A 25,570-nucleotide genomic window follows, 5' to 3' on the forward strand; every position below is an offset into this window, starting at 1 on the left:
ATGATGAGTCTGGCTCAAAGTGACGAGGGACAAAGTGGAGAGGAACCACCTGAAGGCGCATGGAAAGATGATAGAAGTGAGGAAGAAGAACGAGTACAACAAGATGATTCATTGGAAATTATGGTGAGGTTTTATATTTAGTGTAGAAGAAAAAGTTTGTGGTAATTGTGAAAAAATAAAACGAATATGATTGGTACATTTGACTTTAAATATACATTCTCTCTGAAACTCGAGCATCGACCACGTCGAGTCTATTTCTGAAGTCAAAACTTGCTAAATGTGTCTGTGAGACAACCGTTTTATATGGTTAAGCTTTTTCACATGGTAATCCAAATCGGCAAATAGTATACGCAAAACTGTTCTTATTTTTAACGTACGAGCACAGGTGAACCGCTGGGGAAAAACATTTGGAACCGCCCAGTGGCGTATATGCGGCCGATTTAGAACTCCATGTGAACAGGCTTAACCATATGAAAAGTTTGAGAGCTCATAACTTGGCTCGCAGAGATATTTCGCAAGTTTCGACTGCATAAATGGACTCCCCGTAGTCAAAAGTACATATAGCCAAATTTATAGGTCGTGACTATTCATGGCTACTCTCTATTTGGGAAAAAATGTTATTCTTTTGGATGACAATGTTAAATAAGACTTGCTGAAATTTTCAGGACGACAACTCCACTCGACTCAACAACAACCAAACGATCTACTCGCCCGAAAACTCTGAGCCAGAATATAAATTCGACATCCTCGAAACCTATCTACCACTCTTCATATTTGTCCTGGATCTTCCCACAGAAGACCGTGAAGCGCTTCGAAATTATATGACAGAGAAAACATACGAAAAGTTGAAGTATGTAATTGATGCAAAAGTGAGAATGAATCGAGAAGGCGAGGAAAGTGTTCTGGGAAAGATCAATGAGACTCTAGTGCAATCAATCAATAATTTGGAGAAATTTGATGAGGTGACAGTGGACGTTGTTAATGGTTATCATGTGAGTTCTTATTCTCTCTGAAATATATCGTTTTCCCTCCTGCTTCAGAATGCCTCTGTCTACAACGCTATTCGCTCCGTCTGGCTAAAACAACTCCGTCCATTCCTTCCACTAATTGACCAATTGGCCATTCAGCAATACTTTGCGCAGAGGTGACCATAAATCAAAATAATCAAAAATGCAACTTTTTATGCTCCAGAAAACTCTCCGAATCCGAGAAAATGTCAATATGGGCGCGGATTTGGGAGAACTTGAATGTTTGGATGTACGGAAAGAAAAAGTTGATTGAATGTTATGCAATGGAACCGAAATGTGTTAGACATGCGGTCGAGTCACTCAATTTTGAGCAGAGGATTGATTTAGACTTGGCGGCTTATGAGAACAAGTTTGATAATGTCGATGGGATTATTAGGGAGAAGGTCAGTTGTTTTTTAGGATTGTTTTACACAGACTTGTGACGGGCCGGGGCGAAATCAAAATTACTTTTGGTCCGGCCTGCCTGTTTTGAACAACAATCAGAATTTTTGGCAGAACAGCCCGGCCCGGGGGTCAAAAATTTGAATTTTTGCAAAAAGTAGAATTTCCCACTATGTTTTTAAATATCGTTAAAAACTCAAGCCTGCATAAATATCATAAGGGAAACATGTGTGGTGATTTCAGCATTTTTACTCTGAAATTTCAAAAAAATGTTGTTAAAAAATGAGTACGGCCCAATTTTTAACAAGTCTGGTTTTACAAAATTTTAAAAGTATTTTCTGTAACATTTCCAGCTAGACGAAAACCGAAAAAGTAACGAATTGGACGAATGGCTTCATCGTAATCGACCTCCAATGGCTTTACAAGCTATTCTAGACGAGCGGAGTGATATTGAGGAGGAGTGAGTACACCCTAAGTGTTATCTTTTATTCATTGATAAAAAATGTCTCAGAGCCCTCCAACGACTTCGCGATAATAGAGTATTAAGCTCATTGAAACATTACTATAAGGCGGTTATTGAATCAAGAAGTCATGAGGAACAGGAGGTACGTCGTGTGTCGGATGTATAGCAGAAAATTCTTACTAAATTTCAGGAAATCCGTCATTTCTTCGAAATCATGAACGATACATTTGCTCGCTGCTTTGACCCGTTACGTGGACAATACCACGACTTTTAGGCACTTCTTCTTTGACTCCGCCCCTTTTTTCAGAGGCCACGCCCACATTTTTGTATGTATCTTGCCGAATTCACAAATCACTCATTTCACTACGTGTATTTTTTGTTATATAAAGTTTTTGATTTCGAAAACATTTTTGAAATCTGGCGTTCCTCTGGCGCGTTTCTTTCTGAACCCACCTATCAAAATCACTGTTGTCAGCCATGCATTTGATAGTATTCCAGATTCTTGAGATGAAGATTTAGAAGATACTTTATCACTGGAGTTCCTCACTTTCTTTGCCATATTTTGCAGGTAAATTAACTGAAAAATTAAAGAATAAGAACGGAAGATGGTGGAGAGAAAAGAGAGTGGATTGACTGCAAAGCGATCAGAAAATGGACGGAAAAAGCTGTTAATTAATTTGGTTTTTTCTGTTCTTTAGCATTTACAAATCACTGAGGGATTAGAGAGAAAGGGAAGCTGAAAATAGAGAAATGTGGAGAAGAGAGGAAGAAATGTATAAGAGAATAAACGTAATGCATGTTGAGAGTGTGGGAGTATGCATTTGTGATATTTTACTTTCGAAACTGATCAAACGGATTGCTTGGGGGACAGGATTAGATGGGGATTCGGATATAAGAATCCAGAGTGCAAAATTTGTGTTTGAGATACAATTGTTCTTTGGAATAAAAAAAAGTTATGCCTGAAAAATGAAAAACCAATTTTCCCATTATAACCTGCTACTATTTGTTGTTTGAGTAACGCATTTATAACTAAATTATTCATAAGAATATTCTCGAGAGAAGTGGAAATTATTTATTTATTATTTCAGGTTAAAGAGAGCATTCAGAGTGTTCAAAACATTAAAAAAATTCTGTAAGATGAAAAATCAAAACTATACAATTTATCACTCCGACAAAAGCTGAGGCTTACAATCAGAAAAGTAAAGGAACCCCCTAGAAAGGCAGAATCTTTTCATGCGAAAATACTCAATTTGCATGATAAAAAACACACACAACACGGACACAAAGAGACCCCCCGATACCTCTTGAACAAATTTGTCGCCGGAGAGGAAATTGAATAAAGTTCTCTTCGCTTTTTTTTTTCTTTTTTTGGTTTTGTTCTTTTTGTGGCCGAGGGGATGAAATATATCGGTTTTCTAGAAATACGAAAGATTTAAGATACTCAACTAAAATTGTGAAATTTGTCAGAATGGGAGTAATTTAGCAGACTTGCAACAGACCGGGCCGGAAGTTCAGTACTGAACAACAGTTCAATTTTTTCTCAAAAACTTGTAAAGACTGATGTTTTGTAGGTTTCAAAGGTTTCTGATGAGTATACATGAGAAACGATATGGAGAACTTTTAGAAAAAAAAGTCCGAAAAATTGTAGTGACAAACGTTTAAAAGTTCAAAACAAAAATTTGGAAAATGTGTTATTTAGTATAGAAAAATTGAAAATCCAAACTCATATCTGTTTTAAGCAGAATCAGAAGATGTCATGCAAAATTCTCAGTTTTCCAACTTTTTATAAAAGGGTTTGATACGTGTCGTTGTCGAAATTCCACTCGAAAAAAATTGGAAACCATGCCGACAGTTGGTTTTTTGGTCTCAAGGTTCTCTTGGACTATTCAATGTGTACTTTTGGATGAAAGGAATAAAAACAGCTAAAAAAAACAAAAATTGATATGTTGGTGGAAACCAAACACAGAATGTACTTCCCCCAACCAATTCAGAAGTAAAACACAAACCAAGCACTGCACTTCAAAATGATGCTCGTTGCTCTTTTTCGAAAGGATAATTGCGGGTTACATTTATTGTTTCCGCTTTCTTCTTTCTTTTTCTAAATTCTAGTAAAAGTATTTTTGAGAGAAAGAGAAAATTAGGGAGTAAACTGTTCATATGACTCATTTTTCTTGCAGTGCCAAAGGAAAAACTGGAAAAAAGGGGGAAAAAATTGGAAGCAAATAGTATGAGTAAACATTATCTGTTTTTGCAGAAATGTATCCCAAAAATTGTTTGAATCGGATGATTTTGCAGAAATTTGGCGCGAAAATAAAGTACGGATTCCAGAAGACTGATCTATTACAGTTGGCAAAAAATATTTCAAACAGTTTCGAAAAAACAAAACCCAAAACTATCGAACAAGAAAAATAAGAGGGTTGGATATAAATCCTCCTCTCCGTTTCCCATAGAATCCATTTGACAGGCGGTCAAACAGGTAGCCACTCAGAGAGTATCGGAATCTGAGAGACGCAGCAAGAGAGACGAGTAATACACAAAAGATCTCTTCGTTCTCTCATTCTGTTTTTACAAAGGGAGGAGAGGAAGAGAAGAAGAGAGGAAGGGGTTGTTGCACTCTCTATGATGATTGACCTCGATTTATTCAATTTGGATTTATTGTTTTGGGAGAAAAGTGGTGGCGCGAGACTTTGATGTGGATAGGCTTTTTTTCCGTTATTTTCTAGATTACAGGTGTCGATCTACAGATTTGTCTTTTTTTTAAATTGAAAACACTGATTTTATGTCTAAACCATAACAAGAGCCCAATGAAATCATAGAAACGGCAGAATAACTTGTCCCCAAATGATAGCTATTCCGGCATTTTATCAGACTGTTGTTGCAGAATTTTTATTATGAAAAACTCGAAACAAAAGCACAAAAGCTGAAAAACAGTATGTTCAGTGCAAACATAATTCTTTTCCATTTTTGTAATTTGAAAATGCGCTCCAATGAGAAAATTCTGAAAATTCCAATTCGCTATTTGAAGAACTGTGGGTGATGCGAGATATTGATGTGGATGAGTTTTGTTTCCGTTTTTTTTTCTTGATTAAAACTGTATTGAAATTTATTCAATTAAAAAATGAGTTAATACATTAAACAAAAAACAGAGGGATAAATAATGAGGGGTATAGAAAAACATCAGTCTTAAGAAGTTTTTTTTCCAAAAATAGTGAAATTTTTTGAAAAACATTGAATTTTTTTAGTACTGGAATTTCGGGCCATCCCCGTTGCAAGTCTGGAAATTACACTAAGTCACCAGCTATTGTCTCGTCCATTTTGGTTAGAAAAATATCAAAATTTTAACATTTCCATGAAAAAATACAGAGAGGATCTAAAAAACACAACAAACTAACGAAAAAATGGTTTTTTTTAATACAACTCGAGTTTGAATGAAACTAGTGAACTTGTTTTGAAAAAGGCGCCGATGGCACGCCAGACAAAAATGAAAAATAAATTGAAAAATAAATAATTGTTACGTGGTATTAAACCAATAAAAATTAAAGTCTGAAAAGGAATTTATTCAAAAAAAAAACAAGAACTAGCGTGACCTTTGAACTGTTCCGGCATCAATTCGTGGAACAATAAAAAAAACAAATCGGGCGAATTCGAAATCCCCGGAAAAAATCAGTTATTGATTGATTGCTATTGTCGTTGTGAAGTTGAACACGAGAACTGTAAAGGTTTGTTTGTTTTGATTTTTCAAGAAAACTCAACCTCTCTTTCCCATTTCCAGATGTCGACCTCCACACAATCGCCTGCTGCTCCATCCAACGATGACTCGTCTTCTGGCAACGCCGTCCCACAACAATCCGGCACCATCGTCGGCGAGTCGATACCGATGGCGATGGTTTGCGGAATTATTGCCGGTGTCATTTTTGGAATTTTCTGTCTGATTCTTCATGTTTGTCTGGTTAGATGTCTGGTGAAGGCTCGTGCCAAGCATATTCCGAAAGTTCGCAAAGTCAAAGTCAAGAAGGACAAAAAGGGGAAGAAGGGAGGAAAGAAAGGAAAGAAGGGAAAGAAGAGTGGTGAGTTGGGAAGGGGGACCTTAGATTTCTAGAGGATAGTTATAAGTGACCGAGGAGTTATGAAACGTAAGATATACCATTGGAAACCTGAGAAGACGCTGATTCCAAATATATATTCAGTTTTGGCCCTTGACATCTCGTATTCGAGAAAAACAAGATCAAATCTGGGAAAAATAGAAAAGTTCAAACTTCAACCTTGTTTTTCTTGAATACCGGGTCTCGATGGCAAAAACTGATTATATATTTGGAATCAGCGTTTTTTCAGCTTTCCAATGATATAAGTCACGTTCTATAACTCCAGTCACTTGGTGACCTACCCTCGTTATGCCACCAGGGATATTGAGTGGCCAAACTCCCCCCCCCCTTTCAAAAACCTAGTCCACACCATCACATGCCCTAAAATTCTGAAAATTTCCAGATTCTTCCTCCAAAACTGGAACCTCAACTGGATCCTCCATCGCCATGTAACAAACAAACCGATTTCGACCAGAAAATCGACCATGAAGCCATTCTGTTTTACTTGTCTTGCCAAAAGTTCACTAGAAAACTTTTTTGGTGTCCTCTATAATAAATGATGGGTTTGAAAGTATTTTATCAATTTTTGTGGATATTTTTGTCATTGGAGCGCGATTTGTAGAGCATTTAAGATTCTCGTTCTGAAGTGCTTTGAATTTCGGAAAAGTATTGTCTGAGAACAAGAGCATCTGCTTCGTATTTTTGCGAATAAAAGCATTTTGAAGCCAAAGTTTCTCCATGACCTTGTCACAGTGCTCAACTTTGGCCGTTTGGCTGATTGTTCCACAAAGTAAATATTTAATGGATCATATAGATCAAAAGAAGATCTCCATTTTTGTAGTTGAAAATTTTTTTGTACGGACATTCTCTAGAGAGTTACGTATCGACAAAATATAATTTCTCTCTCAATCGATCTATTTCAGTGCAAAATTGTGATGTGGTCTTAAAATGACCATAACTCTCTAACGAGTGTCCGCACAATAAAGTTGTCAACTACAAAAATGAAGTTCTATTTTTGATCTGTATGCTCCATTAAAGATTCTATCTGATGGGACAATCAGTGATACCGTAATACATTCTCAAAGTTGGACAGTTTAACTAAATGCAAGAGCAATTATCTAAAATTCCCATACTTCATTAAAATACCAAACTCAAAACCCATATTATTTATTTTTCTTAACTTTCTCCTTCTTCTTTGTTCCTTCCTTCTTCGTACCCTCCAAAAACGCGTGTACTTTTTTCATAACCGACTCGATAACCGGTGCCAATCTTTGGATTTCTCGATCCGTGTGGCGCTGAAAATACGTATTTCTTCAAGGTTTCTATATTTTTGTAGTTCTTACCAAATCTCTCATAACATCCTGTTTTTTGTATGGAATCATTTGACTGGTCAAAAATATGGATAAGTAGACCAAGGAGCAATAGAAAAGTACACGGAGCATCGTTGGGAACTCGTATTCCTCTCCTTTTTCAATATTCAAAGTTTGGCGGAGGGCTTCGGCTGAAAATAGAAAAAGTTTGAAGTTGTAAGTGGCCCAGAAAACGTACTAGCAGTCTTAATCGGCTCAATTTTCTCTCTTCCAATAATCATCAAACGTCCGTCGATATACTTGTCATGAACACAATAGGTGGTGAGACCTGAGATCTGAAATATTGAGTTGTTGAGATGAGAGTTGTCGAGAATTGTTCTGAACCTCATTGAACAGCGAATAATAGTATCGATAGTGTCCATCGTAGTCCGCGTATCTTGTGACGAGGCCGAATTCATCGGCATGCTCGAAATCGTCGAATTCGAAGATGGCGTCGTGCTAAGATAGGATTTTTAGTTTTAAGGAAACATGACACCCTATCAGTCCAAAATCTACTTTTAATGCGTCAGCGCGACGGAAAAACGCCAGAAGTCTAGAAGTGTTTTAAAAATGTTTTCACCGGGAAACACCTACTTTTAAAAAATTTTTAAAAAGTTTATTAGAATTTTCAAAATTTAATTGTTATAAAGCACCAAGACTTCACTGAATTCGGTAGAAACCGGCTGATTGGATACTTTTTGCACACTGTATTAACACTTTTTTTGCTTTGCGCCTTTAAGCTACAGTACGAATTTGCACTGCTAAAGCGTCAGTAATCCCTTGAGTAGGTGGGTGCCGTGGGAAAGTTGATGCGGATACATTTAATAAGATAGCGCACATTTTGTAGCAAGTTTTCGGATGCTACCTGAAAATCTATTGTCAGCAATATAAATAATTTACAGTGCCCGACAAAAAGATGTAAAAATGTTCCTTTTTCCGTTTCAGCAATGCGATGCGTCTACTTTTGATCTGTTTGGTTTCTATGAAATTTACTCACAGTTTTCAACTGGAAAACTTTGAAAAACATGTTCTGATCCAACAAATACATCCGATAATTGATTCGATAAATCCATTGTCCTCGATGATGTATCAGTATATAATCATCCCCTTGACCATCTGCATACGAGAAGAATTTGTCGAAACTCAAATAGTTGGGAAGGGTGAATCGGGTTTCTCTGAAAACAATTTGAAGCCTGTCAGCAAGTGCGCCCCATTGCACCAAGACTCACTTGACTTCCTCTTGTTTTCTATATAAGCCAACTGTCACCAGACGGTCGTCGATTGAAACACACATCGTGCAGTTCTGGAATATTTTTTCTGTCTGTGCGTCTGGAATCCGGATGTTCATTCACTCACATTTTTCACATTATAATGACACGTGTAGGGCTCTGTCAGATTACGGGATCTCATGGCTGGTGGTGGTAATACACGGAAAGCGAGAGTTCGGTCATCATGAGTGGTCATGTCCTGGTAGACTTTGTAGGTGATTCTGAAAGTATGAACTATTATCTATGTATCCGGATGTCCACTCACTCATAATGCCGGAAAGCCTTGTCTGGAACCACAAAATGAAACTTTTGAGCAGCCTCATCCCATGCTACAGTGATGTCATCAGTGAATACCTGAATTTTTGGAATTGAATGTTCTGGAACAAATTTTTAAATAAACTCACTTGGTCCAATGCAGTATTAAAATTTTGAATAGGTTTTGTAACTTTCTTCGGTGGCATCAGATTGAAAAATGGGTCGCGTGTGGAGTTCAGAATAGTGTTGGGGTCTGTAGTGTTAGAAATATCAGGCGACGTGGAGTTCTCAGATGCTGTTGAAGAAGTGGAGAAATCAGTTGTGCTCGTCGAGTCGTTGACAGACATCGGAGTTGTGATTTCTACAGTACTCGCGGTTACTGTAGACGCCTCGAAAAAGCGAAAGTTGAAACTGTCATGGGGACCAGCAATCATCATTTTGGCGTCGGCATTGCGAACTCCGATGACGTGGAATAGCTGAAATTTTCTAATAACTGTAAACACTTGGCAACTTCGATCAATTGAGATCGGTTAACTTTGACAACCCGTCACGGCTTTTTGAGTTACTGTAGAAATTTTATTGTAACATGGTTGTGTAGATCATTTTTGTAGTTGACAACTTTTTGATAGCTCCGCCCACTTTTGAGATATCTTCTTCGCTAGTAGTAGGCTATCTTTAAAAGCGCATATCTCAAAAGTGGGAGGAGCTATCAATAAGTTGTCAGCTACAAAAATGATCTTCTAATTTTGATTTACACAATCATGTTACATAAAACAATCTACAGTAACCCAAAAAGCCGTGACAAGATCTCAAAGGTAGCCGATTTTAGCCGATCTAAACCTATCTCAACCGAGTTTTTCTGACCTAAATTTGAGAATTTGTTTGGTTTCAAAACTGTAATTCTAAATTTTCCTTACCTCAACCTCTTTTCTCAATTTCTCATCTATAAAGCAGTGACGATCTGCAAACTCAGGATGGATTCTGACTCCTGGCGTGAAAAGTGGCAATGGTGGTTCTGTAGTCGTTGAGAGATTCAGATTCAGATGGGGAGGAGTGGGAGGCGCTGTGACTGTTGCTGTGGGGAAATTGAATGGCTTTCTTGGAGTGTTTGTATTTGAAATCCTTGGTTTTGTTGGATGACGTGGATGTGGAGAGGTAGCATTGTGGTGTTTAAAGGTTCTCTGGAATTTTTCTGAAACTTTAAAAAATGTGATCAACTAACTTACCTTTGCCTCGGAAGTGCACACGGTGATGTATAAAACAGCTAACAACGAAAAATATGCAAGTTTTGATGAAAACACCATTTTTTCTTTGTGACTGGAGGGAAATTTGAATTTTGAATTCGCAATGAACTTTTTTATTGTTGGCCACGTGGAAAAATTTATTGGAAAAAGTTTGAAATGCCATAGAAAAAAGTTGCGTGTATTTATATTATTAAAGGGAGACCAAATTTAGGATTTTTTATGTGAATCGATTCAGAAAGCCAGGGAAAAGAGAAAAGCATCTTGGTGCCATGTCCGAAAATTAGTCTGAAGCGAGTTATGAGGCCTCGAAGTGCCTAAAATGGCTCCTCGTCGTGCAGTTTATTTCAATAGAAAATTTCCTCTCCTGATGTTCATTTTTCGGATATTTCCTTCAAATTTAGACCACCCAGTCCCTCTCTCTGAGGCTCCATGATCTGTTCAACCGATATGACCATGCCCTCAGCTTCCCTACCTGCATACGTCATTTTATTTACCCCCTGCGGTCCAAAGTCCGTCTACGCGGACGGTAAATAGAGAGACGGACCGTCGATAAATGACCTTCGTATGTATGACATCACTCATAACCCTCCGTAGGACAGTCCTCCTCCATTTGCTAGGCCCTTTTGCCATTCTACTCAATCGATTGGTACGCGTGTACTCTGCATAATATGGTATGTTTTTTTTGAGTTTTAGGGGTTTCGATAACATTTTGTTGCATATTTAAAATTTTTGTGCACAATTTACTTGCAGGGAAACCGTCTCGCACGTCAGAAAAAAGTCAGTCCACAAAAAGACACCCGTCAGAAATTCAATGGATTCCCTCTGCACTTTCTCCCACCGTCCGCTCTCAGAAGAGTTCTTATCCAGTTTGATTTGCTTGACATGTAAGTTTTCACATCTTCTTTACTTAAATTACTTTTTCTTTTTCTTTTCAGACTGGAAATCTCATTGATGTCCAAAAAATTAAGAGCACTCATCCAAGAATGCTCGATACCTGTACATTCTCTTGGTTTCCGATGGTATCGAATTAAAATGTATAGATTCGGGGAGTGTGATGAACATTGTGAAATTGGATTCTATAAGGAAAGAGAAGAGTATTTTGTTAGTGAAACTAGACGAAAGAAGTTTGTTGAATGGTTAGTGGCTCAAAGCTAATGATAGGCTTCAATATTTCATAAATAACTAATTTCAGGAAGAGAGAAACCGTCAATACAATTAATTGCTCTCCAGTTGATGAGAACGATGGTCGAGTTGTGTTGTTCAACTATCTGAATGAACTATTCGTAGTACAACAACTCCATTACACTGTAGATTGTTGGCCAACATCTTTTATTGACAACTACATGTACAAACTGCCTCGCAGAATTTATTCTTTGACAATCCCTGGAGATGGAAAAATCCAAAACGGCGCAGTGCATATTGATGTATATCTGGAAACCTTTCATAGTATAGACTGTTTGAAAATTACTAACGGAGAGTTTCGGCTGTCAAAAAATGTAAGTTTTGTGGTTTTTGTGGAAATGTTTCAATCCTAATTTTAGAAGCGCCCCATCAAAACACTTGTTTTCGAATACGCTATGGTACCCATATCTGATGTAAACCAGTTTGAATGCGACAGTTTAGAAATTTCTAACAACATTTTCCGATCAACGGATTATTTGAACAAATTGTTTTGGAACTGGAAGAACAATAAGACTCGATTGAGTTACTTACGCATCAGCTTTGAAAGAGATCAATACAATTTAATTCGAATTTTGGAAGGAATCGAATTAGAACCATCTCGTTATGCAGACTGTTTTGAAATCAAAAGGGATTGTGATGGATTGATGGCTGTGATCGGATTTGGTAGAAGATTCCTTGAAATAAAACATAAACAGAATTGTAAAATCGAAGATCAGAAGACGATTACAGCAAACAAATTTCCGATGTTCAAGTTGCCTTTGTTAGCTTTGAAAGAGGTTTTCAATGAAATGAATCCGGCAGAAATGTAAGTTTCACAAGGGAAGTATTTGGAGACGGGGCTTTCAAACGATCTATAAATTTGGTTACAGGTACTTTCGACTACGGGGAGTCCATTTCCGCTGTCAAAACCTGCTAAATGTCTCTGCGAAACGAGTTATGAGCTCTCAAACTTGTCATATGGTCAAGACTGTTCACATGGAATTCCAAGTCGGGCGCATATATATATATATATATATATATATATATATATATATATATATATATATGCCATCGCGCGGTTCTATTTCTGTTCCCCAGCGGTTGACCTGTGAAAATATATTTTTTTCAATGAAAATATTTTGCTTATACTATTTGTCGATTCGGAATTCCATGGGAAAAAGCTTGAACATGTGAAAAGGAAATGGACTCCACGTAGTCGAAAGTACTTATAACAAAATTTATAGATCGTTTGAAAGAGGCACCTCCAAAGACTTCCCTTATTAGATAACTTTTATAACTTTTTCAATATCAATATACATTTTTCAGTCTGGAAATATCTCTGCTTTCTAAAAAATCCAAATCTTTCCTCAAAGCTTGTACTCCCAAAGCAAACCGAATTGAACTCAACAATAATCAAATTCTAATAAGTGACCAATCTGGAGATAACAAACAGTTTGTACTTGATTTCGACAACAAACGTCACGAAAGTACGAGCGTACGAGTGATTAAGAACAGTGGATTTGTTTCTTGGTAATGAATTTCTTGGAGATGAAAATAAAAGCAATTAATTCCAGGCTAACTTGCAATAGGCCGGAAGACACCATTATCTATTGTACACCAATCAATTCAGCGGACGTTTTGGTCGCTTTCGAATATTTTTTGGGACTCTACAAGTTTCAAACTGTCAGTTATCGAGCTCGGGATCCAACGTATACTTACAACGATGGTGTCTGGCAAGTTCCAAAAATCAATCTTTGGAATCTTGCGTTAGGAACAAGTAGCAATGATTCAAAATGGTTCCAATCGATCAATGATTTAGAGGTAGAAGTTCCGGTGAGAAAGTTGCCTGAGACGGTTAGTGAAAACAAAAATAAATAACATCTGAAAAAAAATTATATTTTTAGATGTCACATATTCGATCGATTAGTCTAACACAGCCTCAAAAACTATCATTCAATGATTTGCTGAAGCTCAATCACTCATCGATCTCCGTATCGAACCATGAATTAACAGAAGGTCTAATTAAAACATGGATCAAACATTGGAAAGAAAACAACACGAAAATTGAAACGCTGTCACTTTTGAAAAAACAATGGCATACTTACAATTTGGAGTATATACTATCAGGACTCAATAAAAAACCTTGGGAGACAAAAAATGAGAAAGAAAGGGAAGAGTATCTGCAATCGAGTATGGGGGCGGTTTGGGAGATACAGAGGAATTCAGATGGAGCGAAAGCGTCGGTTGGAATTAGAGGAGGATATTTGGAGATGAAAGTTTGGAAAGATTAAATTTTATTCAATAATCTGTAAATATTTTTTATGGAAAAAAATAGCCGAGCTCCCCATAGAACCACCGTCCGCTTCTTGTGTGTGTTTTTTTAATAAACAAATAATTATTTTGAAAAAAGATTTACATACTGTAGATGATTAAAATTCCAGACTAGTTGTAATTCTTTGGACAGAAAGATTCTCAATAAGAGTATTCAAAGCAGCTCCAATGAAAAGAGTATGTAAATACGTTCTAACAAAGGTATCAATTATCCAGATGTGAAGCAAACGCGCTCTGCAGAAAAACCTGTGAAATTTATTTTTTTTTACATTTGGGAATCACAAAAGTATATTAAAAAACGTGACGCCACGATTACCATAATTCTGAAAAAAAACTAAAAGTTGTGGATACCACGTGTTAGTTACGCTATCAAAAATTTTGATCGATCAAAAATGTTATTATCGATTCGACGAGCGACGAGAAATGACTGATAAAGAAGAATCGAAGAAAAGTGCTCGAAGTCTCGTGAGCAGTAGCAGTGGTGGAGAGGGTGATGAGTTGGAAGGAGCTAGTGGAACTGCTGTTCGAATGAGAAAGAAGTCGAAGAAGAGAGCAAAGAAGGTAAGTGTGGGTTACAGAAATCTTTCTAGGTAATGGACTAGTTTTTCGAAAATTAAGGGTTCTAGGTCATCACAGCAGTGCGAGGCGTAAGGTCCGGGTTTATATTGAAAGATACGTCAAATTAAACGTGGAAATCCTGACAACCGTTGTGCGACGGAGCGCGTTTCCGCGACCTTACGCCTCACACTGCCGTGAAAAATGAGCAACATCTGACTTGCTAAACTTCTGAAATTCTTTATATTCCAGTCTTCCAAAACCAATTCGAAGACTCGAAAAGACGATGTGCCAGCATGTGATACCGTAGAGAAAGTGTCGATGAAATCAGGAAATGAAACATCTCAATCCGAATGGCTCAACGATATTCTTCAAGAGGATGCACCGAAACCTCCGTCTCGTTGGCAATCAATTGTTGGTTTCATGGATAATTACAAGTATCCGATCATGGCTAGCGTCGTTTTGGCTGGTGTTCTCGTCTACTTCTCGGTCAGAAAGACGGCGAGAGCTGGAGCGAAATGTCCGTTTACTGGGAAGACGAGTGCTTAGAAGACTGGTAGATTTTATGGTTCTGGATATAAAGATGATTTTTATTTGATTAAATTTATTTAAATTGTTAACTTCAAAAAGTCATCCCCGCCAAAAACTGAGATTGCGCTAGCAACTCCCTTTCTCTTGCGCACAGCCGGATATCGGCGCGATGCGGCGTTTGAATTTAAATGAATTTAAATGAATTAAAATGAAAATCCGCCGACTTCCACTCATAGCGACAGATAAGTGTTGACGTGGAGGTGTGCACAGGTGGCGCAGTCGGTTGCGTGATCTACTATCAGTCTGAAGGTCGCTGGTTCGATTCCACACCTTGGCACCAGTGTTTTCAAAGCATGATATGATTAGAATAGATTGGTCTGATGTATGGTGATCAATAGGAAGACTATCTGACATGCTTTTTGTTGTCTAAAAACATTTCTTTTGATTCATAGGAGTTTTTGAATAGCTCCGTATCAAAAAGTGTTCATAAAGTAGATGAAAGGCTGTTCTTTATATTTTCTAGATATAAGTTGTCTGGTACAAAAAAAGAAATATTAAAATAAGTACAACATCTACATGAATACAGATAAAAATACATTAAATGAAAAATTGAGAGATTTTAGTTTGCATTTGTTCATTTTAATTTTTAAAAATATGTAGATTCTACTGAGAAACGGTTCTGGGATAGGAAAGTTATGAAAAAGGCTTATCATCACCGAATTTTGAATTTCACAATTCTCGAAACTTTGAAAAATTAATAAAATTCAAGCGTGAAGTTCGAGGAAGATTTCACAAAAACACTTCCAGACATTCACTCGCTTCTTGTCGTTGTAACAGTTAAATTAAACATAAATAACACAAGATTAATCTTTCCAAACACGCAGTTCCAAAAACTCTCCCATCAACCCAACCGACGCCTTCTTTCCATCCGAATCCCTCTGAATTTCCCAAACTTCGCCAGTACACGAAAGTCGATACCCTGCTCGATTGGCTTCATTTCTCGTCTGCCACAATCTAGTGGTCAATCCTCGGAGAATAATATCCAAGTTGTAGTTATCATTTTCTATGCTCAGCGACTGGATATTTGTCACGTTCTCCTTCCAATGTCTTATCCAATTTCTGACTTTATGATTGGTTAATCTATGGTTCCATAACTTGATCGAGGAGCAATTGAGGCTTAAGAAGTCCGCGAATGGTATATTTCCTGGGGTTTTTATGCTTATCGATGGGATATTGAACACCTGCAAAATCTATATTTAAAACAGGTCTTCCTTTTTAAATATAACCTCTCTCGGCAATCTTCTCAATCGTCCTGAAATTTCCAGATTCGGGATAGATTGGATGTTTGTGAAGATATGATCCGGTGGGTTTGACACTTTAAACTGAACAGTTCCAACTTTATATAACGACAAAAAGTGAGTGAAAGCCAGAAAGTGATCAGTTGAATTCATTGGAACACAGCACACTGTCTTTGTGAAATCTTCATTGAGCTTCACGCTGGAATTGAGCAATTTTTCTAACTTTTGGGAATAAAGAAAATAAATAAAATTTAGTGGTAAGCTTTGTCATAACTTTCCCATTCAAAAAAAACCATAGCCTTTCTAGAACTGTTTCTCACTATGGATGGTCATGGAGTCAGTGTGGAGTTATAAGACGTGACCTATATCGTTGGAAATCTGAGAAACCGCTGATTCCAAATGTATATTCAGTTTATGCCTTTGAGGCCTGGTATTCGAGTAAAACAAGATCAAAGTTTTCAGCAAGACATTGGCGTCATGAAAGTAATGACTTGCGGGGGATCCAAACTTTGACCTCGTTTTCTCGAATACTATTTCTCGAGGGTAAAGACTGGATATATATTTGAAATCAACGTTTTTCCAGCTTTCTAACAATATAAATCATGTCCCATACCTCCACACTGACTACTCTAGTCAGTAGAGCCTACTTTTACAATTGAAAATGAACTTGATGTTATTTCTGATTACTGAAAAAAAACAGTTCCCGTTGGGAAAAGTTCTGGGAAGGGAGATAATTTGAAAAGGCTTCCCACCATTATATATAGAACTCACAACGTAAAGAATTTACTCTCCCCAATCATTTGTGATCTATACACCTTCCGTTTCAATTCATTACGATTCAAGATATCATCAATCGGTATTTCTCTGGTCTCATCAGTTTCATCTGTTAACTTCAGTTGATCCGTGTTGAGAATAATACTCTTGAGTCTGATATTCAATGCTTGGATAGATAATTTTGCTCTTTTAGAAAGCAAAGAGATTTCCAGTCTGAAAAATACAAATTTAATGGAGAAAGACACAGACTAGACTCACGTTTCAGCTGGATTCATCACACTGAAAATTTCTCGCAATGGTAACGCCGGCAGACGGAGTAATGGGAGTCCTGTCTTCTTCTTCTCACAATTTTTATCTTTTTTGAGGTTGAACTCCATATAGCTTCCATTATATCCAACTGAAACCGATAGACATTCTGAGTAGTTTTCGAAACGAAGGCAATTATTTTCTGTAGAGTGATATGTATCGATTCCTTGCAGGAATTGGTACAAATCGGAGTTTTTTCGTCTATATTCCAGTCGCAGATACTGGGAGCCATTGCCCAACCAATTGAAAATTCCATCTCTTATTTCACCGCTCTTGTAGTCGTGCTTAGTAATTACTAGTTTCTTGAGGTTCGAGTGGATAAAATCAGCGAGCGGGAAATTCCGAATACTCTCTAGTTTAAGATTTTTGACTTTGAGAACTTTGATCTGAAATACCCAGTTTTCATAAGGTGGAATAAACGGCTCCGCGAGATTTCGCCACAGTGACGTTTCGTAACTGCGACATTTCAAAACTGCAACGTTTCGGAACCATAAAACTAGAAAACGTTTAGCCTATCTTTGTCCAAAAGATAACTATTTCTTATATTTAATTGTTTTCAAAACTGTTCCCAGGCCCGTTGGTACACTCAACATTTTCAAATGACCCAAATATGTAAATGCGGTGAGGTTGAAAAATGTTGAGGTTGCGAAGCGTCGTAGTTGCGAAATGTCCCGGTGCCGAATAAGCATAGACAAGGCACCTTACCTTCTCAGTCAAACGAGACAAGTTGTATTCTATATCCAAAGTGTCTTCCACATCAAAATAGTCTAGAATTGTTCCAATTGTGTTTTCTACAAGCTCTGGGTTGGAGACCTTTGGGATCGTTAATGAGAATGCATTTCTCGGCAGTTCGTATGGTATTTGAAACACTGGCCACTTATCAATAGTATAAAACAATTTCCCAACTTGAAAAATTGTATTCAAATGATTGAACAATGCTGACCGACAGTGGGGATAGCAGCTAATTACGCCGGAATCCTCTACTTTCCTGAATTAATATTTTTTAACACACTTGAAAAAAAACATTTTGAAAACTTACCAGTCATCAAATCTGCACCCTCCGATGAATCTATGCTCCGTTTGCCCACAATCAATGAGGTCAAATTTAATGTCACATTTATCGTAGTGATTACGAAAAACGGAAACTTGGTGCCATTCGAATGAAATAATTTCTACCGGAATTGAACAGCTATGAATGATGGATTCGGATTTTTTGGATGATAAGGATAGTTCAAGGCTAAAAAAACATCAATTTTTAGAAAACTCTCTAATAACCAGAAACTTACATATCAACCAAATCCATCTCGTTCAACACCTTTTTCAGAACTGATTCTGGTAGAACAAATATAAGAAATCCTTTTGATAGAGAAGTCATATTATTAGAAGTTCCATCGGCAAATTCCAATTTTTCCAGTTTAGACAACATTATTTTAGAACTGTTAGGTAGCGATGAGTGGTCTACAAGAGATAGCTCTGGTACTATTGGTTGCACAGTAATTAATACCTGGAGGGATAGCACGTCGTGGGCGGCGAAGAGAATTAACCTGCAATAATGAATACTGGAAGGTGATATCTTTTAAGTAATCACTGTGAGCACCAAAATTGGAAATGAGCACGTTCAAACTATAAACGATTTCAGATTTTACACAAAAATATAAAACTAAAGAAGTTAGACAGAGTAGCAGCCCTAAAGTGTTATAGTTCTAAAAACAAAGACATGTTTCAAAAAATTAATTAAACTGTGTTAAAACCAAACATATCGCAAGAATATATATTGAATTATAGATTGGCGTGCCTGGCTGCGAGCCACTCAGGAGGAAGTTGCAGGATTATCGGCGCTCTCCCTACCTAGGCAGGTGTACTCATGGCAGAATTGAAAGGGAAGGGTAGTAATTATCGAAAATGAAATACTCAGAATTTGAGGCGTTGTTATTGACAACCAGGGCTATAGCACGTCCTGTTGCTAAGACCGACCGGATTTAGTCACTTGTTGAACAGATGGTCACTGTTGGATGAAACCTTTTAATTAACTATACTAGGATATGAACCGGCTGGAACAGAGAAAAAAGAAACAAGGGACTAATTATTCATTTAGTGGCTCAGAAACTCAGAAATACAAATTTGAGTGTTTATAAAAATTTATTCATTTATCAGTTCCACAGAACAAGTCTCCAACAAAATTATAGTAAAGCAAATATTTAATCGTCCAACTCCTGCAGCTCCAAATACGGGCCCTTAAGCCCCAGCGACGCCTTCTTCCCATCAGATTCTCTCTGAAACTCCCAAACATCGTCGAACAAATTGTTAGTGAGACTTTTCCGGTTGATATATTTTCTGATTCTACATGATTCTTTGTCAAATCCTCTCAGAATATATTTCAAATTATAGTTTTTGGATTGAATGTTCAATATTTTGAATTTAGTCTCATTCTTCATCCACTGATTGATCCAAGTTCTCAAATGCACGGCCTCCCACAGAGGCCCTCTCAAAGTACTGTGCGCAGTGCATTGAGAGGGCCTCCGCTGGAGGCCGTGCAAATGATCATTAGTGAGACGATGGTTCCATAAAGTAATGTCGGAACAATTGAGTTTCAATAAAACATTGAATGGTAATTCTTGACAATTCATTAAGATGATCGTTGAGATATTGAGCATCTGCAAAAATTAGAAGGTATTGAGTTCTGCTAGCTTTCCAGCCTACTCACCCTTTCTGTTAATCTTGTCACCGGTGCACAGACCTCCATGATATTGATAGACTCAAAATAATCCAAAACTCTATCAATACAATTTTCAAGCGTACGAGTCTCATCAGAAGATTCCGCGTACATATTTATCCAATTCGCATGTTTTGGAAGTAAATGCATTGAGTTTTCAATATATTTATCGATTGGTCTACACAATGAGCATTTTATATCTTCAAACTTATAGATATCCAGAAAATGATTGAATGCCACAAATATGTCATTCGGATATGTTTGAGTACAATATATTTTTCTTTTGAATTGTTTGTGAGCATTTGTCCTGAAAATTACCTTTTTTTGTTTGTTAATCCTTAAGAACTTACCAAAAAATAAATCGACTGTTCCCGATCGTTTGCGTTCTACAACTTTTGTTTGCGGAATCGTAGAAAACCAGCTGAAAGAGTGTGTAGACGTCACAATTATTGGTCAAAAGAATTCGATTTTTGTAGAGTACAATACGCCTGATTTTGACGGCGCAATTGCTGATGCTGGTCTTGGATTTTTTAGAGAGCAGCGATATTTCCAATCTGGAATAGATTTCAGATAAATACAGGGTTTGGCAAAAATAATAGAATATGGCGAAAATTTTTGTAACTTTTAAATTAAATACTCTGACCAACGGGATGATTTTGATATTTTTTGATGTTTCATCATCAGATTTGGACGAACAGTACAGGTCAAAATGATATAGTCGCCGGTGGCAAGGTACCCCCGTAACCCTGTAGTTATCTGAGTCATCACATTAAATACGCAACGACACTCCGCCAAAGCCTCACGCGTCTACCGTAACCTCAGCGCGTCAATTCACGTGGACTCGTGTACTCCACGTGAAAGTAGTTTTCTGAAGTCGGTTGGCTTTCAGAGTGAGTTCTGGTTTTAGCTTTGGTGTTTTGACTTTTGTTTTGTAAGTTTACGCTCTCTTATTATGATTTCTTGCAATAAAGTAAATTTATTGTAAGAAACTGTGTTAATTGTCGTCTAACTTTATCCGGAACCTATCACTCCGTTTTTATACGCGGGCAACTATATCATGTTTGCCCGTACAAAAAATTTTCCAACTACAGAACTCAAGTTATTATCCGTTTGATCCATGAAAAGTTATTTTGCGGGACAGTTAGTTTTGCCATGACACATTCTCAAAGTTGGGCATTTTCAACTGAAAACGGCAGAATATGATATAGTTTTGGCCGGTACTGTAAGTTCCAACTCAACTTGCCTCATAATTAAAAAGTGACTTACGCTTCAGCAGAATTCATCTCTTTGAACACTTTTCTCAAAGCTAAGAATGGCAACGAGAATAATGGGAACTTCACTTCTTCCATAAGCTTCATCTCAGGGCAATTCTTTTTTAATATAAATTCAACGCAACCGCCACTCGAACCGTAAGGACCATTTGTTTCTGTATAGCCAATAGCAGCCATCAACCCATCACAATCTCTTTCAACACCAAAATAATCTTTATAGCCGGATGGTTTTGTTTCGATTCCCTCCAAAACTTCATAAAGATCGATGTCAGCGGTGCCCAGTTGAAAGTGTTCGAGACGTGTTTTGTTATCTTTCCACGTTAGTATAAGCTGTCGGATATCATCGTTTATATATGAATGTTGAGAGATTTCCAGACTCTCGCAGTTCAAGCGGAGCATCTCTTCCATGGGTATTTGCCGACAAGATCCGACTTTCAGCCTCTTGACGTTGTATATCTGAAAAAACATTGGGGGTTACAAAGTGAAGTAAAGTGGGCTCTATTGATAAATATTGTAAATTCGCGAAAAACTCACATTTGTCGGTAAGCAGGGAAGTGAACTTTGAACAGTAATATCATCCATATCGAAGTATCCCAAAAAGCTCTTTTTAGTTTCTTCAGCTACGTGCCTATCAAGTTGATAGATCTGCAGAGAATGTGCACGCTTTGGTAGTCTATTCAGTAACTTGTTGATAACAAATGTCGGCCACTTATTCACAGTATACTTCAATTGTTTAACTTTGAATAACTCGTTGAGATAGTGCATCATAATACATCTATTTTCATCAGAAAGCGGTGTGCAGTGTATGTTTGATCCGGTGGTATTCCTGTCAGGATAAAACCATTTAAAACTTAATGATTAACTTTTTACTTACCATTCAATGAATTTGCTTCCTTCAATTTTCCTAACTTTAGTAGAATTCAAGCTTGTCAGTTCTTTAAACTGAATTGGGTAGTATGATTTACGATTACTACAAACTATGATTTTATCCCAACAAAAATCCAGATTTTCCAGTTGAATCGAGCAGTTTTGGATGAGCGATTTTGATTTTTTGGATGAAAAGGAAAGCTCCAGACTGCAAGTTTCGTTATGTTACTTATAATCGGATAATCTGAAACTCACATTTCACAAAATTCCATTTGGTTGAGTACTGTCTTGAAAACAGTTTTTGGTAGAGCAAAAAGACGGAAACCGTTTGGCTTAGCACCAAGAAATAATGTAGATTCATTAAAATTAGAATCATCTTCTGGAGCACTCTCTGCTTTTATTGACACTGCAGATTGCATAACGGACTGTCCTGCACGATTTTTAGATACACGTGTTTCTTGTTCCCAAACGTTTAACTGTAAATATCTGATTAAATGCCCAATAGACGCTTTAATTCCATCGGAATCCCTTCATCCTTCAAGAATGTTATCCAAATTAAAATAATCGCGTTTTTGAATGGATAGAGTTTTGATGTTTGTTTCCAGTGTCTGATCCAAGTTCTCACATTATCATTGGTCAAATCGTGATATCCTATGGTGATAGAAGAGCAGTTAAGTTTCATCAAAACATCGAATGACAGATTTTCGGGAAAAATCAAGAAAATTCTTCCGATACTGAAGGCCTGCAAAAAACAAAAAAAAAGTTGTTGAGCAAGTGGGATCTATTAACAAATGCGAACTCACTTTTTCAGGTAACTTTGCCACCGACACGCCAATCTCCAAATCATCTATCATTTTAAAATATTCCAAAACTGTGTCAATATTATCTTCAAAATCTCGTGGCTCCATAGCACTCTTCGTACATGGAAAACTCAATGCGGTAAGGGTTTTCGGAAGTAAATGCATTGAGTTCTTCATGAATGTTTTCATTGGTTCCGACACAATGTACTTGATCTCATCGAACTTGTAGATTTCTACAAAATGATTGAATGCCTCGAAGGTGTCAGCAGGATTGCTTGGAGTGCAAAAGATTTTTTGTTTGAAATGCATGACAGTGTTCACCCTAAATAATTACATCATGCTTAAAATTATAGTATAGAAAACTCACCAGGACTTAAATTGACTGTTTCCGATCATTCTTGATGTACAACTTTTGTGTTTGTCATTATCGAAAATGAGATCGAAAAGTGTATAATAATTACAGTTATTGGTTAAAATGATTCTATAGTCTGTGAGAACGATACGTTTGATTCTAACAGCGCATTGTCTGATGTTTGCTTTAGATTTGTTGGATAGCAAGGATATTTCAAGCCTGCAAATTGTTTAGGTATTGGTGGATATAACAGTTACGGTACCGGTCAAAAATATATCTCATATTTTACCTTTTTCAGTTGCAAATGCCCAACTTTAAGAGTGTGTCATTGTAAAACTAATTGCCCCACCAAAAAAGTTTTTATAGGATCATACAGATCAAATATAGTGCTTCATTTTTGTAGTTGACAACTTTTTTGTACGGGCACTCCCTAGAGAGTTACATATCGACAAATTAATTTCTTCCTCAAACCGATCCATTTCAGTACAAAATAGAGTGATTTTTGAGCTGTCGTCTTAAAAATGGTCATAGCTCTCTAGGGAGTGTCCGTACAAAAAAGTTGTCAAGTATAAAAACAGAGCTCTACTTTTGATCTGTTTGATCTAATAAAAATTTATTTTATTTGACAGTTAGTTTTACCATGACACCCTCTCAAAGTTGGGCATTTGCAACTGAAAAATGCAAAATATGATATATTTTTGGCCGGTACTATATATTGAGTCTTACGTTTCAGCCGGGTTCATCTGCTGGAAAACGTTTTTCAACGCTTGAAACGGCAGTGAGAATAACGGGAACTCTATCTCACGAGGCCTTTCTCTAATCTCATAATAACTCCTGACCCTCAACACCACGTGCTTCTCCTCATAACCGATAAAAGCTTCCAATCCATCACAATCTCTTTCAATACCAAAATAATCGAAAAAACCCGAAGGTTTCGTCTCAATTTCCTCCATAATTTGAAATAAATCAAAGTCGTGATTTTGATAATTGATTTTGAGTTGTTCAATTTCTGTCTTATTTTGTTTCCAGTTGAGAATCAGTTTTCTGACATCAACAGCTGTGTACTCATGATAATTAACTTGCAAAATCTGGCAGTTAAGCTTGAGTAATTCAGAAATCGGTAAAGTTTTAGCTCTATCTACTATAAGTCGCTTGACTTTTTTCATCTGAAAAATATGATTAACTTTTGTCAATTTCTCTTCCAACTTACATTCTCCGTCACACGAGTTATCTTACACCAGAGATATACTGCATCTTTGCGACAATGTGTTCCAAAACCTTTTCAATAGTTTCTTCTACTTCTGTTCCATTGTTGTCATTTTTAATGATCAAAGTATCTGGGTGTTTCGGCAGCATAAAGAGCATTCTGTTGATAGCAATTTCTGGCCAATTGTTCACTTCATATTTCAACCGATGGACATTGAATAAATCGATCAGATAGTTCACCATTCTGATTCGACCTTGATTGTGATACGGTGCACATATTATTGTCGATTCGTTCCTCTCCCTGAAAAGATATTGTATTAGTTCGGCACAGTTCTTACAACTGCGCTCCATCCAAATTAACTTGAAAAATGCATCTTTTTCTCTGAGTTTCTCAATTTCGCACACTTTTTTCGATTTCGGTAGAGCGCAGTTGTCAGAAGCGTGCCGTGCATATATTACGAATCTCGTTTTTGTAAATTTTGTCAGAAAAACTAACCACTCGGTGAACATGACTCCACAGTGAACTTTGTTGAACATCCGATAATTTAAGGTTCTGAATTTTAATTCACATCGTTCATAAGTTTGAAAGTTTCTGATCATCATTATATCGTTCCACGAAAAATCGAGATGAGATACTGGAATTGAGCAATTTTTGATAGCGAGTCGTGATTTTTTGGATAACTGTGAAATTTCCAATCTGCAAAAAGTTAGAGTTATATTATTTCTTGCTTGAAAACTTACATATCAGCTAACGCTGTCCGCAGAAACACATGTTTCAGAGCAGGTTGTGGAAGAGCGAATAGACGGAAAGGTTTGAATTGTAGTTCGGTCTCATCGAGGGTTACTGTGGATTCATCAGACAGCGAAAGGGATTCATTGGAGAACTCGACGGATTCATCAGAAAGTCCCGAGGCGCTTTGAGAGGAATATGAAGAGTCCATATTTACATGACGTCCGAGACAGCTACCCTGGAAGCAGAGTTTCTACGTGGAAAATTGTATTTTCGACTCACACTAGCTTGGCACAGTTCTTACAACTGCGCTCCACCGAAATGGCCTTGAGAAATTTGTTTTTTTCTCTGGGTCTTTCATTTTCGCACACAATTTCTTTGATTTCGGTAGAGCGCGGTTGTATGAAGAGTGTCGTGCTAATACTTAAGTATTTTTAAAACTCACCATCGAATTGCGCAGAATAGAAAATATCCTGTGCGCGTTGTTGAGAGGGCTGTCTATTGAGAAGAGGTAAATCAATAGGCGTGAGACGTAGTGGGAAGAATATTTTATTGATTCTTTGTTTCCCAAAGGCCAAATTACTGTAGTTGTCGTGTCGAGACCA

The 25,570-nt window shown here is 37.2% G+C and overlaps 6 protein-coding genes across 6 annotated transcripts; 4 read left to right on the forward strand and 2 right to left on the reverse strand.

Moving 5' to 3' along the window:
• On the forward strand, window positions 1-2,146 carry GCK72_008197 (uncharacterized protein; the record flags this gene model as incomplete). Its single annotated transcript, XM_003102065.2, has 7 exons — window positions 1-123; window positions 666-992; window positions 1,041-1,144; window positions 1,192-1,411; window positions 1,763-1,869; window positions 1,921-2,014; window positions 2,063-2,146. 7 exons carry the CDS (start codon window positions 1-3, stop codon window positions 2,144-2,146), a joined length of 1,059 nt encoding a protein of 352 aa, XP_003102113.2.
• A 3,498-nt stretch (window positions 2,147-5,644) lies between these two features.
• GCK72_008198 (uncharacterized protein) lies at window positions 5,645-6,407 on the forward strand (the record flags this gene model as incomplete). The annotated part of the gene is made up of 2 exons (XM_003102109.2): window positions 5,645-5,939; window positions 6,358-6,407. The coding sequence occupies 2 exons, from the start codon at window positions 5,645-5,647 to the stop codon at window positions 6,405-6,407; spliced, it is 345 nt and encodes a 114-aa protein (XP_003102157.1).
• A 710-nt stretch (window positions 6,408-7,117) lies between these two features.
• On the reverse strand, window positions 7,118-10,130 carry GCK72_008199 (uncharacterized protein; the record flags this gene model as incomplete). The annotated part of the gene is made up of 11 exons (XM_003102119.2): window positions 7,118-7,249; window positions 7,298-7,455; window positions 7,503-7,599; window positions 7,649-7,762; window positions 8,301-8,478; window positions 8,533-8,606; window positions 8,660-8,792; window positions 8,837-8,925; window positions 8,976-9,302; window positions 9,744-10,007; window positions 10,053-10,130. The coding sequence occupies 11 exons, from the start codon at window positions 10,128-10,130 to the stop codon at window positions 7,118-7,120; spliced, it is 1,644 nt and encodes a 547-aa protein (XP_003102167.2).
• A 508-nt stretch (window positions 10,131-10,638) lies between these two features.
• GCK72_008200 (uncharacterized protein) lies at window positions 10,639-13,522 on the forward strand (the record flags this gene model as incomplete). Its single annotated transcript, XM_053726692.1, has 8 exons — window positions 10,639-10,716; window positions 10,821-10,954; window positions 11,006-11,206; window positions 11,263-11,566; window positions 11,612-12,057; window positions 12,558-12,761; window positions 12,806-13,085; window positions 13,136-13,522. The coding sequence occupies 8 exons, from the start codon at window positions 10,639-10,641 to the stop codon at window positions 13,520-13,522; spliced, it is 2,034 nt and encodes a 677-aa protein (XP_053586269.1).
• Window positions 13,523-13,985: 463 nt separating this feature from the next.
• Window positions 13,986-14,666, forward strand: GCK72_008201 (uncharacterized protein; the record flags this gene model as incomplete). Its single annotated transcript, XM_003102071.2, has 2 exons — window positions 13,986-14,123; window positions 14,370-14,666. 2 exons carry the CDS (start codon window positions 13,986-13,988, stop codon window positions 14,664-14,666), a joined length of 435 nt encoding a protein of 144 aa, XP_003102119.1.
• Window positions 14,667-15,511: 845 nt separating this feature from the next.
• GCK72_008202 (uncharacterized protein) lies at window positions 15,512-25,176 on the reverse strand (the record flags this gene model as incomplete). The annotated part of the gene is made up of 21 exons (XM_053726693.1): window positions 15,512-15,889; window positions 15,935-16,145; window positions 16,718-16,933; window positions 16,979-17,412; window positions 17,732-18,014; window positions 18,066-18,263; window positions 18,313-18,570; window positions 19,238-19,680; window positions 19,731-20,046; window positions 20,090-20,293; window positions 21,006-21,466; window positions 21,545-21,836; window positions 21,885-22,085; window positions 22,133-22,353; window positions 22,503-22,619; window positions 22,681-22,999; window positions 23,045-23,248; window positions 23,756-24,195; window positions 24,266-24,536; window positions 24,732-24,932; window positions 24,977-25,176. 21 exons carry the CDS (start codon window positions 25,174-25,176, stop codon window positions 15,512-15,514), a joined length of 5,868 nt encoding a protein of 1,955 aa, XP_053586270.1.
• Window positions 25,177-25,570: the final 394 nt, after the last annotated feature.

Source organism: Caenorhabditis remanei, chromosome III (assembly GCF_010183535.1).
Source record: "Caenorhabditis remanei strain PX506 chromosome III, whole genome shotgun sequence".
Lineage (NCBI taxonomy): Eukaryota > Metazoa > Nematoda > Chromadorea > Rhabditida > Rhabditidae > Caenorhabditis > Caenorhabditis remanei.